The 18,919-nt window shown below is 36.5% G+C and overlaps 1 protein-coding gene and 1 long non-coding RNA gene across 9 annotated transcripts in view; one reads left to right on the forward strand and one right to left on the reverse strand.

The window, feature by feature from the left end:
- LOC110478224 (uncharacterized) overlaps positions 1 to 8,910 on the forward strand; it is a 49,843-nt gene extending 40,933 nt beyond the window's left edge. The window contains exons 3-4 of one of the 2 annotated variants that reach the window (XR_014954808.1): positions 6,526 to 6,637; positions 7,050 to 8,910. This is a non-coding gene — a long non-coding RNA (uncharacterized LOC110478224). Of the gene's footprint in view, positions 1 to 6,525 lie in introns of both variants that reach the window. The other variant, XR_002466724.4, reaches the window with a different exon arrangement.
- Positions 1 to 18,919, reverse strand: part of LOC144246223 (uncharacterized) — a 93,380-nt gene that overhangs the window by 60,543 nt on the left and 13,918 nt on the right. For 4 of the 7 annotated variants that reach the window (XR_014954805.1, XR_014954806.1, XR_014954803.1 and 1 more), the window contains exon 3: positions 18,622 to 18,733. Coding sequence is in view for 2 of the 7 variants with exons in the window: in XM_077782920.2 (XP_077639046.1) it covers positions 15,099 to 15,387; positions 18,622 to 18,733 (401 nt within the window). In the remaining 5 variants the exon portion in view is untranslated. Of the gene's footprint in view, positions 1 to 6,903; positions 18,734 to 18,919 lie in introns of those variants that run through there. The other 3 variants (XR_013339891.2, XM_077782920.2, XM_077782921.2) reach the window with 3 other exon arrangements.

The raw sequence follows: 18,919 nt of genomic DNA on the forward strand, positions 1-18,919 counted from the left end.
AAGAACATGCTATGATTTTTATCAAATCATTGATTTCTGGAGAATGAATCATATCATTTTATAGATTTTTAAAATAGAAAGTTTTGCTTTTCTACAGCTCCAAGGTACTAAAACATTGAACATTGTAGAAAAAACACCTAAACAAACCTAGAGAAAACATTCCCTTAATATAAAGACTTTAAAGTAAAAAGCTGAGATAACTCTCTTTAACATAGTAGAATTATAGTAGCCTTCATTATTTCTTTTGAGGCTATAGTGCCTGCAAGGAACACGAGTCCTACATTTCTAGAAAAAGAATCTTTAAAATAGTACTTGGCATTTTCCAGTTTATTGCACTGAATGTTAATGCACATTGGGAATTCATAAACACGCAAAAATGATTTAGACTTTCCCTTCCTGTGCAACAAACAGAGAAGGATGGAGAGGTGGAAAAATCTGGTATTATATTGGTTAACGCCAAGTTCCAGTGTGAATACTATTTTAACCTCAGCTAGTTTCTTGCTCATGCTGTACTTAGGTTCAACTCTGAGGAGATGTTGGGTGAGGCACATTTAGGGCAGCTTTAGTTAAGCTCATTTGGGCACTGCCATGAGAGGCCCTGTGTGCAGACATCACTTGATGCAGATGAACCCATGGCCCCCAGCCCTGGCATGCGGTTGCCTGTTGTGCTCATGCCCGGCAGCCCACTTGTAGTCAGTGCCAATTACTGCCCTCCTGGGGAGTAGGCTGGGGACAGCAAAGGCCAACAATGGCTCCCAGTTGGGACTAAAGTTGAAGGTTTTCCATTTTGGGAAATGAAGAGAATGTGGCTGTGTAGACGTGAGCTGTGTTGTGACACTTGCCCTTGGGGCCAGCAGGCAGGCACAGCTTGTTCTGCACTGGCATAGGCATAGCCCACGTAACCCAGTTTTAGTTACGTGAACAAGCCCACAGGGTGTCTGCTGGGCTCTCTTCAAAGCCCACACTTGCTGTGCTCCCTGCATTTCAGGGAATTACAGCTGTCCAAATCCAGGTAAATCTGCATGCTGTGGCCCACCCAGTTAATTCCAGAAGAACCTGCAGCAGCAGAATGAGGAACAATGAACCCACTGATGAGGCTGCTGGCCATGTTAGGTGCTCTATTCTGAGACGGTTAAAAGGGGTAAATTGCTAAAACATGCTCTGCCTTTCATCAAACTGGCATCCTTCACACAAAGGAAGTGCGACTGATATACTCTCTGAATTTGACAGTGCTAATCCCCAAGTTGACTCACTCTGACAAAACTACCACGGATCATTTTGGTGGCATTTTTCAGTGGAATGCAAAAATTAATTAAAGGAAAAAATTCTGGGTGTACATGCACACGCACACACACACACTTATATGCATATACAATGCATATATATATATATATGTGTGTGTGTGTGTGTGTGTGTGTGTGTGTGTGTGTGTGTGTGTGTATATAAAGTTCTTGATTATTCCTGAGTTCTTGTTGTTTCTGTTCCAGGGTTAGATAATATTCCTTCTTGTTAGTTTTATTAATTTTTTTAAAGAAACCAAAATCACCCAAAAACATTGTTGAAGGAGTTTACTTGACATTAGTTTCCTTCTCTTTTGGTTTGACATAGAACTTTTGGAAAAAGATCAGACCAGATTTTTTGACATACTGAAAACCTGTGGTTTTGCCTAACTAAAAAAAATCCCTGTATATACTGAATTGTTTTCATGTCATTCTACTTAACTTAAAAAATTTGAAAGACATTCTGACAGATGGGATGAAAAATTGAAATATAAAGGGAAGCCAATACTCATTCAAATTAAAAATATAATCTCTGCTATCTCTCTGGCTGGTTATATGCAGTTCAGACAAGTGAATGAAATTCCTAAGTGATAGCTTTGTTCCACATCTTCTACTTCACTGACAGATCAGCAGAAAAATATCCTTCTATCATGGCTTAAATTATGTATCTTTAATCAAGGTACCCCAGGTAATGTAAAGGACTTGGCACAAGTGTTGTTATATAGCTCTAAATTTTTTTGTTTTCCATGATAGAACATTATGAAAATAATGATTGCATTTATAGAACATCATGCAGTACCATCCAAAAAGATCCATCCCTGGAAAGTTAGAACAGCATCAGCCAGGGTTCTGAGCCAACCAGCTCTGCTGAACATTGCAAGCAGTGTTAGCAGGAGCAAAACGTCCCAGCAGTATGACTGCTGCTTCCCATCTGAGCAGTTCTGCATGACACAGCCTGGCATCCCTGGCATAAATCTCCAGCCTTGTATGAAGGCCACACTTGTTCCAGTTAACATCATCTGAAAATTTGAATCATATTTTGTGGTTAGGAGATGCCTATTTGTCTGAATTTGAGAATGTAACATGAACACCCAGTGAAATCTCCAGATTCCTGGAGTGCCAATCTTGCCAGGTCCATCCTGCTTGGATTCTTAAATGTATTTTCAGTGAATTCAGTATTTAGAAACAGTACTTAATTTTTTAAATTATTGAATCAGCATGACTTGTTGCTATGCAAAATGCTGAATACATTAAAAATCATAAGATAATGAAGATTACCTCTGTATTTAATATTATTTTTCTATATAATATTTTAAAGTATTTTTTAAAACAAAGAATTCAAAGTCAAGTAATCCAGCAATGGTGATGCTACACTCAAGCAATGTATAGGATTACATATTTGAACTATTTTTTACTACTTTCCCTGATTTTAAACTGACACTTAGCAGCAGTTGGGAAAATGTCCATGGTGTTCTCTTTCCTGGGGAAAAGCCTCAGAGATAATGAAGAAATTTTTAAAATTTATTTGCAGTTTGAGACACAGAACTCAAAGCTTTTCCTTGATCTGTATAAACAGGCAACTGAGAACTGCCAACAATCTTATGTCAAATGGAAATCCAAACATGCCACTGCTAACTAAACAGTAGGTATATATGTGAGAGTAGACTATGGAATTCCCCAGTTATGAGACCAGATATTACTGTGAGTAGAAAATCAGGCTCTATGGTTTCAGCAGAAAAAAAATTTGCTTTAAAAAATTCATAACTTGAAGGAAAAAACATATTATCAAAAAAATCTACCTGTGATGTCTGGTATGTTTTCCTTATTTCAGCATTAATAAATCCCAAAATCAGAAAAATAAGAAGTGTCCTCTCTTTCTTTCTCTCTCTCATTGCTTTGATTACATAATTTCTCTTACCCTTTGTAATGGCATATGTCATTCAAATGGATCAGAGCCTGTACATGACATCAGTACATGACTTGCCAGCAATATGCTTTTATGTGTGCTTACCAGAGTCCTAGTGCACAGAATTGTCCTTCCTACTGAGTAAGGGCCACAAAATAACCAGACTACTGTTAGGTAAGCTCAAAATAATATAGTTTTTATTGTGATTATATATTCTGACTCCTATTTGCTATATAAAAGACTCATTATTAATTGGGGTTTAATGATGTAGCTTCTTCTACAAACCTTTTCTTTCCACAACAAAATGGGATAGTCTAGGAATATAAAGTGTGATTCAGCCCTATCACCATACAGCTTTTTCTCATGGTCCTTTTTTCTCTCCCACTGTATCAGTAAAGGAATGACTTTTTGCTTCTTACTGACCACCTACAGCATTCTGAACAGCAAAAACTTTCTCTGAACACTGCTCTGACAACTTAGAAATTATTATCTATATAAAATATGTTAGGATAATGTTAAACCCATGTCATGCCAGAACCCTGGAGGGATTAGGAAAGATTTCTTTAACAGTCCTGTCCTTCTCTAACTTGGTTGGCAAATTGATTTCTTGTGTGTGGTGGCAGGGGTAGAATTGCAACACTGCCCATGCGAAGCAAATAAAACTAGGACAATTTCATCATGTTGTTTGAACTACTTTAAACTTGAATTTTTAACACAGCCACAAGCAAGTAATTTAACCAAAGGAAACTCACCTGCACTGATTCTTGCAGGTTTTTGAGGGGCTTTATTTATATATTGCAAGACATGAGAAAACATTAATGTTTAAAAAATCAACAAGACATAATAGTTGTATGAAATTCTTCAGGTGTTTGAAACTTCAGGTAAAGTTTCATTCATTTTATGTATGATACAAAGTTGGACAGAAAAATTCTGTATCTAAACCAGATTAATTCAACTCTATAACACCTCAGCATTAAATTGTCTTAAATTTTCCATCTATACATATTCCTGGCTTTACTTGCCATTTCAGTTTTCATTTGAATTATCTTCTTCTAAGCACTTCAAAAAAGATATTAAAAAGAGCATTTCTGCAAAGCAAAATAAATAAATCAGTCTAACAGGATATAGCAAGCCATAAACTTCAGAATTCCACATTCAATTTCATTTCCAGTTTATTTAAATACAAATTAATAATTGTTTAATGTGTGTCTTGTAAATTTCCACTTGCTTAGATACTTTCAAAGTTCCTTTATGCAGTTTAACTCATAAAGCATTTTAAAAATTACTTCATCATTGAAAATAAAAAAGGTGTCAAAGATCGGTATTTTTTACCACCTTTTGCTGTTTTTATTTGAATGTGTGTGTAGTAGCGTACAGATTACACCTAGTGTTTTTTACCCCCAGGGAAAGAATTCCAAATTGTTAATTCACACACATTTCTTTTCAAGTTTTGCATACTTTTCTGACACATGATTATTCTGTGATAGAGAAAAATCTAAGTCCCTCCTCTATCACTTTTCTATAATTTAAATAATTATCTGAATAAAGCATTCAAATTATGGCTTTCACCTCTCTCAGTTCAATCATGTTAATTTAGCTACTGGCAGATAATTTCAAACAAAATTAGTGTCTAGTTCTGAGACATGATGTTAATAAAAGATATTAATTACTTCTTAGAAGGCATATTTTTTTCTCCACACCATGAATTTGCCAGAAGAAAATCTCTGCTGTAATTTTCCCTCTTCTCCCCAGCACAGAATTTTTTTCTTCTGTATCCTCAATGCCCACCTAGACTCCCTCCTTTCAGGGCATACACTTACTCTGAAAATTCATCTTTCTAGCTTTGAAAATATACATCTCTGGGGTCTTAACAAAGCAAATGCACAGTCCAAACCTATATTCTATACTATCACTTTTCTATAAGAAAGGAAATCCTTTCTTGTTCAGTTCCACATACTATACCCTGGTCATAAACCAGGCAATTTTGACTAAAATTGTAACAGAAAAAGTACAGAGCAAAACTGCATGTCAAAGTTTCTGCACAGCATGAACTGTTCACCATTTAGGAAGAAAGCCTCTCCAGATGTATTTACCTGCTTGTCAGTATGTCTGGGAAACAGAATTATTAAGTCTCAAATCTCCATCTCAGGGATAAAGATCATTTTTCTCTTCTATCCTACCACTTGGAAAACAAAAAAAACCGTAAGCTTTCAATGCATTTCCGGTGTTCTTCTCTAGAATAATGTTTTATAGTGGAGATAAAAAAAATCTGGTTTAGATTGATATTTAAATATTTGGCAGTGGAGGACATTAGCCTAACATTTATTTTAACCTCTGCATTCAGTGAAACATCAACAGTAGACTATTTGACTGCAGATACTGCAGCAATGTGGAAGGATTTATCATGGACTGGTTCTGTCACAATAAACCACAATAATAGAGAAAAGTAATGTATCACTTTAAATAGTTTGGTGAAAATATGAAAAGTAAAAAAAAAAAAAAAGCAGATACACAGTGTTTGTTAATACTGGAGAAAGTTATTAGAAAATCCAAATAGAACACAGAAGTACCAGATGCTAAAAGCATAAGAACCTTTCATTTTCCCTTCACTGTTCCCCAACATTAAAGCATGATCTGTGGTCCTCTTGCTTGCTTGGGCACCATTTAATCTCTGCATTTCACTTATTTATACTTCTTATAAGCAAAACAAGCACTGGGCTATATAGAAGCTTCAATTTATGCTGTCCTTTTTTGTGTCAGTTTTAACTTTTCTTCACTGTCAATTGCTGTACCTCTGTCCAAAAGCAGCAAAAGCTGATGGTTTTCCTCCATTACCTTTGCCATTTTAAAAGAGTTTCATGCACTATTCTGTACTTACTTAGAGTGTTAATTCAAAGTGCAAGTGATAAATGTGTTAGTATTCCATCAGGTTTGTATATTAATTCTAGACATAGCTTGGACTTCCCTGGAGTGAGAACTAACTGCCCTCTGGCTGTGCCAGGACATTGCAATTGTTAGTGAACATTAAATCCTTGCAATGGAGCTTGGTGCAGGTGCCAGCAGCCTCACTTCTTCTGGGGCATCCACAGCTTCTCTGGGCAACCTAGTCCAGTGCCTCACCACCCCCACAGCAAAGAATTTCTTCCTTAAACCTAATTTACACCTACTATCCTTCAGTTTAAACCCACTATTACCCCCTGGTCTGTCATTGCCTATCTTGTAACCCTGTAGTTTATGTCTATTACTGAGTTCCTTAAAACTGATGATTGTATTGACTTTTGCCCTTCAGAACAATCTTAATTTCTCTACTATACTCAGCTTTCTTCTTGTTTTTTCCAGACTAGGAACATTAAGTCCTGAAACTAATGCTGGGCCTTCCTGCACTGAAAAGTAAAACAAGAGTTAAAAGGAATGGGGAGAAGTCATACTTTATCCTGAAAGCACCACTGAGGTAAAAAAAAGCATGCAGAGTCCTTCTCCAGTTCAAGTGATGCTTATTTGCTCTTCATGTTAATTTAAATTCTCTGATAATTGTAATTTTAATTCCTTTTAACTTCCTAAGTCACTTGTAAAAAAGAAAGAATGCCCTGCATGTTTAATCACTACACAGAGATAAAGGCTTGTGCATGTGTCCGCATACGAGAAAACAGATTCAGACACTGAGAGGAAGGCAGACTTCATAGGCAGATTTCAGAAGCAAACTTCACTGTTAACAGCTTGGCAGAAAGTTAAGATGAGATTTTATTAAGTTCAACTCAAATATTTATTGTAGAAGGAACATAATACAAAGACTAAACTTATATGATGAGTGAGAAATAATTTTTAAGCGGCTGAATTTTTGCCAGGATTTATTTTATTTACAGGGCACCTCAGATGCATGCATAGGAGCACTCAGCATGGAAAATATGAGAGAACTATTGAGTGAAAGAACATCAGCCATTAACACAAGCATCACAAAACTGGGAAATGCTCAGAGAAGGAATTCAGCAGCCTTAGGCAAGCTCCGGGGAGAAGTGGCGCTTTAAAAGTACTGGGGAAAAGAGTATTTTAAAGTAAGCAATTACTTCCAATGATGAGTGAACTATGTGTCAGATGTGTCACTGGTGAAAATACAAGCCTCTGAGATTAACACAAGATCTCATAGACTATAAAATGCAATGCTCTTTTAAAAGAAATCAAATTCTCTCCTAGATAGAACAGTGAACAAAAGTGGGAGCTCCAAACTGAAATTAATGAGTACATTTCAGTATTATAAGATCTATTTTTAATCTTCTCTCTGACCACATTTTGTAAATATGCTAAAAACTAGTGCAGAGGAATGGGAAAAAATTCCTAATTCTTTAGACCAACAGCAGTGATGTAACTAAAAACAACTATGAATTGTCCCGAGAAGAGGCTGAAAAAGCTGATAACTGTATCCTCATTTCTAAAGTTGCTAGTGTCTTCTGCAGAACTGAGACCAAAAATTTAAAAGTTTACTTAGTTCTTTTAGATCTCTGGGCTTTCAGATGTTTTTGTCTTGGAAGCCCCTCTTTTTATCCATCTGCCAACACATGGTACTGTGTTTGGATTATTTCTTTTTCTATTCCACTCCCATTCCTGTGTCTGGAATCTCCATGTATTGCAAAACTCTCAGAAGTTTTTCATTTTTAACTCGTGTTCAGAATATTGTTCTACATTTCCCACAGAAGCACCTTTCTGCTCTACAGAGCAAATTTCAAATGGAGGCAATATGAGTAACTTTTGGATGCTTTCTTACTGCCAGCACTCTCAGCTTTACCATGGAAGTTACACAACCAAAAAATTCAACCTTTCATCCCAGGTATTTAGAAATTGCAAATGCAGGTGCTAAGGACCAAATTAGTAGAACCCTCACCCTGATCCCAGTTATAACATGTTAATATGGATTAACCCCATTGTTATCTGGATTGTACAGATTTTCTCTATTAGCATAAGTGAGACAATATATTTTCACAAGAACTTTTTCCTTTGGTATATTCATTTTCATTTCCATTCTCGGTCAGATGAAATGATAGCTCTGAAATCAGCCTGTCACTTATATAATTTGAAAACCTACTTACTATAGAGCTGGAAACCATACTCCACCTACACACACGCACTCCTAGTCTAATTAACCTTCAAGTCAATGAATATTTAATTTTTACATTATTTTCAGCATCTCATCTCTCCACAGCAAGTGTTTACTGGATAGCAACATAGCTGATATGGTGCTAAATTCTTTGAGGCACAAGAGATGAAGTGTAAAAGGCTACAGACCAACTAACTACTCCTGAATACAGAAAGCCCAAATCCAAAGATAAAAAGATTTTGTCAGGTGTTAAAATGTAGGCAGAAGGTAAGGACATAAAACTCAGGAAACATTCTTTCCTACCTTGACAGCAGCCTTAAAAATAGGCTATTAAGGAAATTAAAGCACTGGAGGCCACAATGATACATTATAAACAGATCAATACCCCAAAATGCCACATGTATCTTCTTTCCAACATTTTCAATAGCTAAACACTGACCTTTATCAAGAGGTAGAAAGCTGTGAGAAATAACCTGATTCGTTTTGTCTAATGCTATAAACCGAAGAGCAACAAAAACAAAAGTCAAGCCAAGGGATACTACTTAGGTTTTAAATAATCTAAAGACTCTTTAAAAACAGACCAAAAAAACCACAAAGGAAAATCAAACCAAACCCAACCCAACTTAAACCAAACACCCATTCCAGAAGCCTCAAAGCATTTTACAGATACCTATTGGTCAGATAAAAAATTCACTTGTACAGTGAATCCACTTCCTGAAACTCAGGTTCAAATTTTGACAAGAACATATTCTAGTCCTGCGACTGAGCTCATGTTTCTATGAATTTTTGTGAAGTTCAAATTATTTATTTATGTCAGGCAGAGGAGCGGTTTGACGCTGTGTCATTTCTCTGTTGACTACCCTACTCATCTCTTGGTTACATGGCTTTGGGGCCCTCCCCTCTTCCTTCAAATGGATTTTGGCACAACATTTTAAAAAATAAGATTTTTTTTCCATTATGAAATTGATATTTTCTAAATTATCAGACTGTAGCTGTAAGTTATAGCCTTGAATACCTTTAGCAAACTCTCAGATTAAATATATACTGGTGTTTCCACTAATTTGATGTAAAAATGTTTAAGGGAGAATAAAATCACCAATAACTATAAGGAGCAAGAAGATGTTCCTGCATTGCTGGAATTAGTTGTGTCATGTTAATTTCCATATTGCAAGTATTCATTGTGTTTCTTTAAAATATTATGAACTGCAGTATGCAAATAATAAGAAAAAAAGAAGTACCTCTGTTTCCATCTCATACCAGCAGCTGACTTACGAACTCATGCATCCCTAAGAAAAGCATGTCTTGCAAATAACTGGTGTATTTAAAGGATTTCTAAAAGGATTTAGAAAAGAGATTTTTATTTAGGCATATTCCAGCTAGGGTTTGTGTTTATTTGTATGTCTGCTTAGGGAGGAGAGTTATTTATACTTTTCTTTTGAATCTATTATTTATGCATTAGCTCTCTGTGACATGAATAGTATCTCAGGGAAGGGCTGATTCTGGGTCTAAAGAAGATATGCAAAGCTAAATAACCATGTGTGCAGAAATCTGATTGTTGGGATTTATAGTCATAGCATCTTTCCTTACTAAATGTTTTCAGTGAGGCTGTAATTCCATGTTATTGCACAGGACAGCAAAAGAAACCCTTTAAAGTACAGAAATCAAATGGAGCAGCTGTGAGAAACAGCAGCAATTATACCAAAATTGGAGGTTGGATAAAGCCAGACTATCCTTCTGTGCCTCCACAGGCACAGAGGAATGTAACCCAAGACTGAAATTCAGATAATTTATTTCTAGGTTTACAGAAACAAAGCACAGGGTATTTGTTTTTTATAAAGACTACTTTTCTTTCTATTAAATTATTTTCTTTTTTCTCCAGAGATGTACACTGCCTACCCATGAGGCTGCAGTATATGTTGGAGAGGGTATTCCCCGACGTTACAGCTAACATAAAAGGAAAATGTTCTTGCCTTCCATTCTGCTTTTAGCTATCCAGGGCAGCCACATTTTGTATGGTACCAAGCAAGAATACTGAAAGCATGATAAAAGCAGTGACTTTTGACTTTCAAGAAAAAATTATTCCAGTCAGGAAAATCAGCTCCCAGCATCATTCTAAAAGATTGTAGAAAGAAAGTGAGATGCAACATGCTCTTAAGACACAGTATGTTCTTTTCAGAAAATGAAAAGCTATCATTTTACACTGAATTCCCTAAATAACCTTGCTGATGGTATTTTTTCAGGTTGTTTTTTTTTTTTTTTTAAGTGGATTTCAGTTCTACATGCCAAAGGAGATGGGCTGCTGATTAAAGTTGTTTGATCATACACCAGCAGACTGAAGGTCTCCTACTGCCTGCTTTAACTGCTCCCTCAGTTTCTCAAATGCATGTCTTCATTATTTTGACTTCATCTGTAGATTTCTGTAATAAAAAACAAAGTTATTTGTCTGGTATGTATTTATATCACTCTGATACCAGTCCTCTGTTTTCATAAATGGATTTTCAGTGTGTAATTTCTGTGTACGTTACCCTGTTGCACATTCCCAAGTTACCCCAAAATAATTATGATGACATGCTCGTCCTAATATAGAGCTGAAACTGCATTCCTTACAGGAAGCTGCTTTTCAATATATTTTCTGTGGAACAACTTTCTTTGAAAACAGTAATACAGCAAAGTATTTGGCTGGTACTTTATTAGTGCTACGTACAATGTCTGTCCGCAATAAAAATTTGTGTCAGAATAATTAACAATACATGTCGCGACTCATTAGAATCAGCACATGAAACTATTGCTGCTGGCAACGCAAGTGACACACACAAGTCAGCTAGTGGCAAAGACATGTCACTTCTTCTAATCACAGGAGAGAGGGACATGATATCTCTTCTGATCAAAAAGCACTTTCTCCATTTAAATTTAGTACTCATGTTGATTAAACAGTTTTCCATTTTAATTTGTTTTAATCAGATAAAAAGACTTTGTACCATGTACATGAGGCAGTACCTATAATAGATGCTTAACAAAATGCAGAATACAGGAAGAAATTATGTTTGAAAACCAAAAAGCCTTGTAATAAACTACATAATGAAATAGTATCATACATTTATAAATAATAAAAGCAGCATGAACATGTGATACCTTTTTATTAAATGGTCAGAGTGTTATTGAAGGCAGACAAAAACTACCCTTTTCTTTAGGAGGAAAAGTAAGATAGAAATAAAAAGGTAAATGTAGCTTCCTCCAAAAATGTCATAATATTATGTGCAAGAAAGCATGATTATACCTTTTCTAAGTAGATTATGGTTTCTGTATATACACAGTTCTTGGGATTGTATGAACAGTCAGATCACATCTAACTGGTTATTTAGTCTCACATGCCTGTATGGTTGCAGGAGGGATTTTTGCACACATAGTTCTGTTGCACAAATATTAGCCTGTGTTTCTTGCTGTAAAAGACTGAGGTCATGTCTACAACAGAAAGTTCTTCTGGCAGAACTCTGAGCTGATTACAACTTGTACACATTGCACTGGAAGGACAGAGGCATACTTGCTGAACTGCCTGTGCCAGAGCCAAATATCCTCTATTTAAAGGTCAATTTTGGAAAAAAAACCAAAAAAACATGAGATATACACACTTTCTATTGACCCTAATCACACTGCCAAGCCCAGTTCCTCAGGGACATCCTGAAGTGTGTTCTTAGATGTCAACAAGGAGTTCAAGTTTAAATTCTCGTAATTCCCTTTTTTCTAGCCCACCATGTTTTTCCTACTCTTTGACCTTCACATTTCTATTGTAGGTTTCCATGATACCTTTTCATGTTTCTGTTCAGTTGCTCAACCAGAAATAGGGCCCTAGAGACATCAATTGCATAGCAGAGCTTGCTCACATCCAAACCCTGCCATAGGCTCGACTCCCAAGGTAGCCAGTGGAGCCATGCTGGACACAAGGTGGAGCAGCTGATGATGGCAGGGCATGAAAAGGGCAAGATGTTTTAGACATTTGGTGCTCAGCATGGCACAATAGAGCAGCAGGAAGATACTGTTAAAGATTGTGCCATGTTATTATACTGCACTACAAATTTGTGATCCCAAATTTTATGAAGGTTGAAATGTCCTCTGGCACAGAGACACTGGTGAAAGCAGATGGAGCTTGTTCATTTTGCAGCCCTCAGCCCAGATGTTGATTCACTTGGGGCAAGAAAGGCCAGGAAGTGTACAGAGAATATAATCCTCCCACAGCACTACTACATAGGCACATCTGCTCTGGCACAGCACAGTATCCTCACAGTATCCATATGGAGGCACAGCCTCCCTCTTCTTTCATACCTAAACTTTGGCTCTGTCTGTCCAAGACAGTTACCAAAGGCTGAGATCAGGGTGGATAAGCTCAGCATGGGAACCAGATTGTCAGTCAGGTGTGCCAGGACTGTGGCAGGAGGTACAACAGGGAGACTTGAATAATTTTAGAAGAGGCAAAAGTGTGTTGCACAACCCAGCCCAGCTCACCACATTGTGCCTCTGAGCACATAGGGACAGAAGAACAGCTATGCTGGCCTAGACAAAATCTCTGGCAGTGGTCAGCAACAGATGCTGAGAGAAGAGTAAAAAAGGAGAGCAAGCAAGTGCTGGCACTTCTTCTGAACATCCTCCCAGCCTCAGGACTTCCTAAGTTAGAGATTTTCACATTGTATTTCATTGTCTTTGATTAATTGCTTTTCCAGTAATTTGTGCTGTTGCTTTTTGAATCTCTGTAAAATTTTACTATCCACAACAAATTGTGGTAAGAAGTTCTACAAATTTTTTGGAAGTTTCCAAGGAACCAAATTAATGAGCTTGCTTTGAAGAGTTAAATAATTCAATCTGATGCTCATTGTATTTTATACTGAAGGAAACAGCAAGAAATTGCTCAGTATTTCTTGTTTTGTGAACATATGGGACCTCATTGTCTTAGAATCATAGAATTGTTTAGGTTGTAAAAAACCTCTAAGATCATCAAGGCCAACCATTAATCCAGGACCACCATATTCACTTGTCCCCAAGTGCCCCATCCACAGGCCTTTTGAACACTTCCAGATGATGATTTCACCACTTCCTTGCGCAGTTGTTTGCATAATTGGTTTGGCTTTGGATTCTTCATAACTCTGTCCCAAGCAGAGTAGAGAAGATAGTAAGAGCCTGTAAATATGTAAAATCAGGAATGTCATACTCATTAGCTTGTTCATAATTTGAAAGTGAAGTTAAATTGTGATAAACCATGTGTGCAAGAAGCAATACCCTTCAGAGCTCATGAACTTGAATATTAATACTTCAGCTTAACACTGTGTGTGAAGTGTTTTCCAACACAGCCTCTATTTTGTCCCACAGGCCAGTGTATGTTTCCTTGTAGTTATTTGTCTTACTCATGTAAGGCCTGTTACACACTTCCTAGACCTCCTACAGCTTTCATCATTCTTCTAATACTTGTCTTCTACCTTCTGCTTTTTTCAGCTATGTTGTGCATTAAACCCTTTGTGCTTTTTCTTGGACTCAAGAACTCTCGGATATCATTTCATGTACCCCACTTCCTATTAATTACACTTGAGAAGCATGGGGAATGTAAGCTACCCTGCTTCTTCTGATTTTCTAATCAAGATCTATTAGTAGGGGACCCTGACTTTGAAAAATGCAAATATGCACATTGAATAAAATATCAACGGAAAAAAAATAAAATTATCTTGGTGAAAATTTGAAAAGGGTTGTATGTGCTTTGGGGCTGTTCCATAATTTGAGACATCACAAACATGAAGACACTCGTGAGAGTCTCTAGAGAGGTGTTTGTGAGAAGAGAAAGGACTGTGAGAGTGGCACCAGACTACTGAAAGGAAGTAGCTGGAGATGAGCACTGGCTGCTAACTGTTCTTAGCCTGCCCATGACTTGAATGCAGGTTCTTGCCATAGATTCGACGCACCAGCCCAGATCTCTCTGATTTGAATCCTCCTGGTTATCTGAATGGTCCCTTTTCCTCTCCTGAATAAGTTCATCGTTACTGGGTGCTGCCAGCATCCTTCTTTTCAGTCTGAAATGATGTCCTCTCTCACTTTTGGCAGTGGTAATCCAAACAAGACCGGAACTTTTTTGGTAGCCAGAGCAGATATGCTTTGGAGAGAGGCACTAGATAATCCTTTGTATTTCTTAATTTAACATCTTTAGCTGAAAGTGTTGTTGTTTCTTGTCATAGTTGAATGAATAATTTTGTAATTTGCAGGAGCAGTTTTGTTTTGGAGACAGAAAACTGGTTTAATCAGCAAGAACTTTGGACAAAACCTTTACAGTGCAAGCTAAATTTGAGAAATTGCTATAAAAATTACTGAAAAAATCAATGCCCAAAAGTAAAAGCAGAAAAAGGAATTGTTTACTGTGCTGCAGACCATGACTGTGATAATCTAAAGCTGTGCTTTGTATTGGAAAGACATTTTGTTTTATAAAGACACAAATAATACAAGTGTTTACTTTTTTAGAAAACTAGAAATACATCACACTGGTCTTCCAGAAACTATGCCATAAATACTCTAAACAATTAGGAAATCAACATTTTATTTGTTTTACATTATAGTGCCCACAACAAAATGTGCCAGTTTGGGAATGTTGTTCAGAAAGTCACTTGAGGGAGGAATCCTGCCAATGATAGCTGTATCAACAAACAGAAACAATAATACATATGCTTGTACAAAATTAGGATCATTTGCTTTATTTCTTAAAACACTGTTTCATTCTCATGGATTAATTGACAGGGCAAACATCCCTTACATATAATTATCACTCAATCCTAATTAATCTGAATGTATCTTCTCAGTCTTCACCAGATATGTACATGTCTATCACAACCTCACTGAAGGAGGTGCTAAATTGAGCCTTTGATAGCCTCAAAATGTTATTTTCAACTTCTCTTCTGTAGTTCCTCCATTCAATTTTCTGGTGTACTCCATCACTATCTTCCTTCTTCGTAAAGCCACTGTCCTCTGCTTGACCTTCTATTTTGCTTCCTGCTTGCTGGTGCAGTGATTCACCACCCGGTCTAATCTCAGATTTACAACTGTGTTGATAGCCCAGAGTCAAGGAGATGAGGCAGTGAAAAGGACTGCCAAGGGAAATGAAATTAACTTGGAATTTATCCATCTTTAGAAAGTGGTGGAAAGCCCCTTAATCTCTATCATCCCAAAGAGTTTTTATGGCAATAGTTCCTCCTTCTATGTGCCCTACTACCTTTCTCTGAAAAAAACTAAAAACAAGCACAAACAAAATAATGAAGTCAATCAACTTATCAGAAGAAGAAGGAACCCTGATATCAAGCAGAAATCTACACTCCAAGAAATAAGAGAAATTCATTAAACCCATTAAGGACTTTTGCAATTAAGAAGTGGTATTACACAGAAGGTGCCCCCACGATGTGATATTATGAGATGCAAAGAAAGAAGAGGTAGAGAGAGGGAGATGCATGTACATGAGATTTCAAAACAGACCCAAGGCAACTGGCAGGCAGTAGAAAAATTATTAAACCTTTCTGTAAATATTCTGGGCCTGCTAAAGGTATTACTACAAATCAGTCATACTCCATTGCATGTAATGGCATATTATTGACAACAGCTTACTGTTACATCTGCCCTTTTTGCTGTAATTGGATGGCTAAGGAAATCAGGGGTTGTTTACTGATAAAATTAAACAACAACCATATTTTCTAGGAAAAGTTCTATGGGAAAATGCATGTGTTATTTCCCAGTGAGCCCTGGCTCCAATCTTTGTTCAGCCAGCAAGTGGCATCTCAGTCTTTGCTTCCGCTGGTCCTTGATGTTGTAATGAGATTTTACCACAGGAAAAAGAAAGGTAAATTATTGTCTCTTTGAGATTTCTGGTATGCACATACATACAACCCACTTTTGACAAAATGCTGTACAATCTCCTTTTGTAATGTCTCTAGGCTTTGCTAATAAGGCTTTAACTTCAAAAGTACCTGAACAGAATTTTCTTTCCTACCATACACTTATGCTTTCTTTTTCCCTCATTGCTAAGTAGTGGCAAGAAGGTACAGCATCCACCAGAACTTTGTTTCTTCCTCCTCCTTCCAAAATTTGTATTTGGAACTTTATTAAGAGGGACTTGCTTTTACTTGTTAACTTTCTAGTTTTGATTGACTGGGATGACTTAATGATCCTCGGCACCTGTGTGCATTTCCTGTTATGCTTCAGTGCACTTCAGTGATAGAAGTGCACATTAAAACTCAGTTATTCTGAGTTCCTGCGTCTTCTCTGACACGAAATACTACCTGTATTTATGCTCTCCCCCCTCCCACAGAGAGATAAAGAGGCTTAATCTTCTCCTGGGCCCTGCATGATCTTCTTTTATCTCCTTAGCTGTGTTCCATATAATGAAAATGACATCACAGGGTAGCTTTTTGCCTCTTCCCAAATTACTTTCAAATTAATTAATGTCCTAAGTTTAGAATGTTTAGAAGGATTATAATTTTTACTTGACAATTTTAGATTGCATACACACTTTTTTATCTTTTTATTCAGATGTGTATTTTTAGATCAGTGACCTTTTGGATGTATGATTCATGCTGATTTAATTTTTTCCAGCTGGTCCATCTTCACTTAAACTGATACAGATGCTCTGAAACAGATACTTTTGCCATGAAACTTGTCATTACATACCTGTGCTCCAAATTTTTTATTGAAAATAAATTGATTTTTTTCTCTATTCTCTGTAATTTTTTGCAAAATTCCCACAGAAAACTTTCAGGACAAAAACCCAATCTAAAAAAAAAAAAAGCCAAAGCATCTGTACACTAATGCCACCTGTCATAGATCAAGGAGCTATTACAAATCAGATAATGCTATTTAATTTATCATGCAACTTTTAAGAATCAAGCACATAGTCTATTTTTTAATGCAAGTAACTAAGATTTAGTATTTTGTGTATACATCAAAATGAGCTCAGCCAAAAATTATTTTATGTTTCCTTGGATTGTATGTTTCACATATGGCTCTCAGATACACTCTAAAAATATTAACAAGCATATCCATCAGTAGCTGAGCATTCAAAAACTAAATATCACAGCATGTGATTTGTCCATTGAGGTGATCATCTGAGCTTTCATTATGTTTCTTTCATATGTAGAGCATGGGAGCAAAGAGCATTTTCATGCTTTTCCTACTGAGCATGTATCCTTTCTGCACTCTTATTTTGTCACCTCCAGCCCTGGTCCTCTCACTGAAATTTTCCTCTTCCCTCCAAAACCTACAAAGGCACATAGGCTCATTCACAGTTCATGAATTTGACTAATCCTTAACTTTTGGAGGAGAGATTACATATTACTTCTGTACTCAGAAAGTCACCTCTTTACTCTTTCATTTTCTCCATTAAAAGGAGAATCATAAATAGTACCCTCAGAAAACAACAAAAAAAAAATACCAGTCAAATAAAATTGTAGCAGGGCTCTGAAAATAAGGGCCTTGGGAAAAAACAGGAGTGTCTCTCAGTTCAGCTACAAAGACAACATCAAACTTCCCAATCATATTACATGCAAAATGTTATAAGGAGAGAAAAGGAGATGAGGAACTTTTTAAAACTTTGACTCTCAGTGCCTTTTTAGTGTAATCTGTAGCAAACAACAAAATCTATAAAGAAGATTCAAGTGAAATACCAGACATAAAAAGGCATGAGTAATGTTTATATAAACAGATCTTGGAAACTGGCACTTAAACATGCTTTAAACATTTCTGTTTGCAATTCTATTAACACTATTCTATATACTAGATTTTTTTTTTTTCTTTTATGATGTTCTCTCAAGTGAGTGCAATGTCCTTAAAGGTTTTGTGTTTCTCATAAACTGTTCATGTCTGACATGGTTATATTTGTCTATTACTTATTCTATGTGAACCATAAACCCAACAAGAAGATTAAAGTACAGACACCCATTGCAGTCATGACATAAATTGTGTATGCTTCTGGAGGACAATGGTATTAAAGACTTTTACTGCAAAGAGTTGCAGATGTTGAGCTCATGGGGCTGAGCCTAAATATACATAGAAGTGTTGATAATATTTTCTAGAAAATGCCTTCTCAGAATGTCTAAGGAGCTGGTTAAATAGATCAAATAGTAACCAGTAATCTCAGTACAGAGAAAATAAAGATGCATTCTTCTGGGGAGCAGAACCTGCCCCCTCTTATTTGACTGACTCCTCACATAGTATGAACAGTGAGCATTCAATATGAATCTTTTGCTAACCATCTACAATCTGATTTTTTCTGATTTAAAAAAAAATCAAATAATGGCCACACATGTAGAAAACAGAGTTGGTTTGTACATACTTACCCATAAAACAAAGACAACTGCAAAAATCTGTCAGGCCACATTGCTCTGTCATCCTTGCTCATGTCAGTGTTCATTTCTTCCACAGATTTTCTGCTCACATTCATGGGATAACCTTCAAAGTGAACAGATAATAGAAATGGCCATAATTTTTAGCAGAAAAAAAGATTTAGTGGAGCAAAAGGAGTCATCTTTTGTTGTAGTAATAATACTTGCTTCTGTCTTCAACTTTGAGCTCAGACTACTCTACATCACAAATAGCCTTAATGCAATTAATGCATATCATATTTATGCAAAATCA

The sequence above is a fragment of the Lonchura striata genome, chromosome 4, assembly GCF_050655825.1.
Source record: "Lonchura striata isolate lonStrDom1 chromosome 4, ASM5065582v1, whole genome shotgun sequence".
Classification (NCBI taxonomy): Eukaryota; Metazoa; Chordata; class Aves; order Passeriformes; family Estrildidae; genus Lonchura; species Lonchura striata.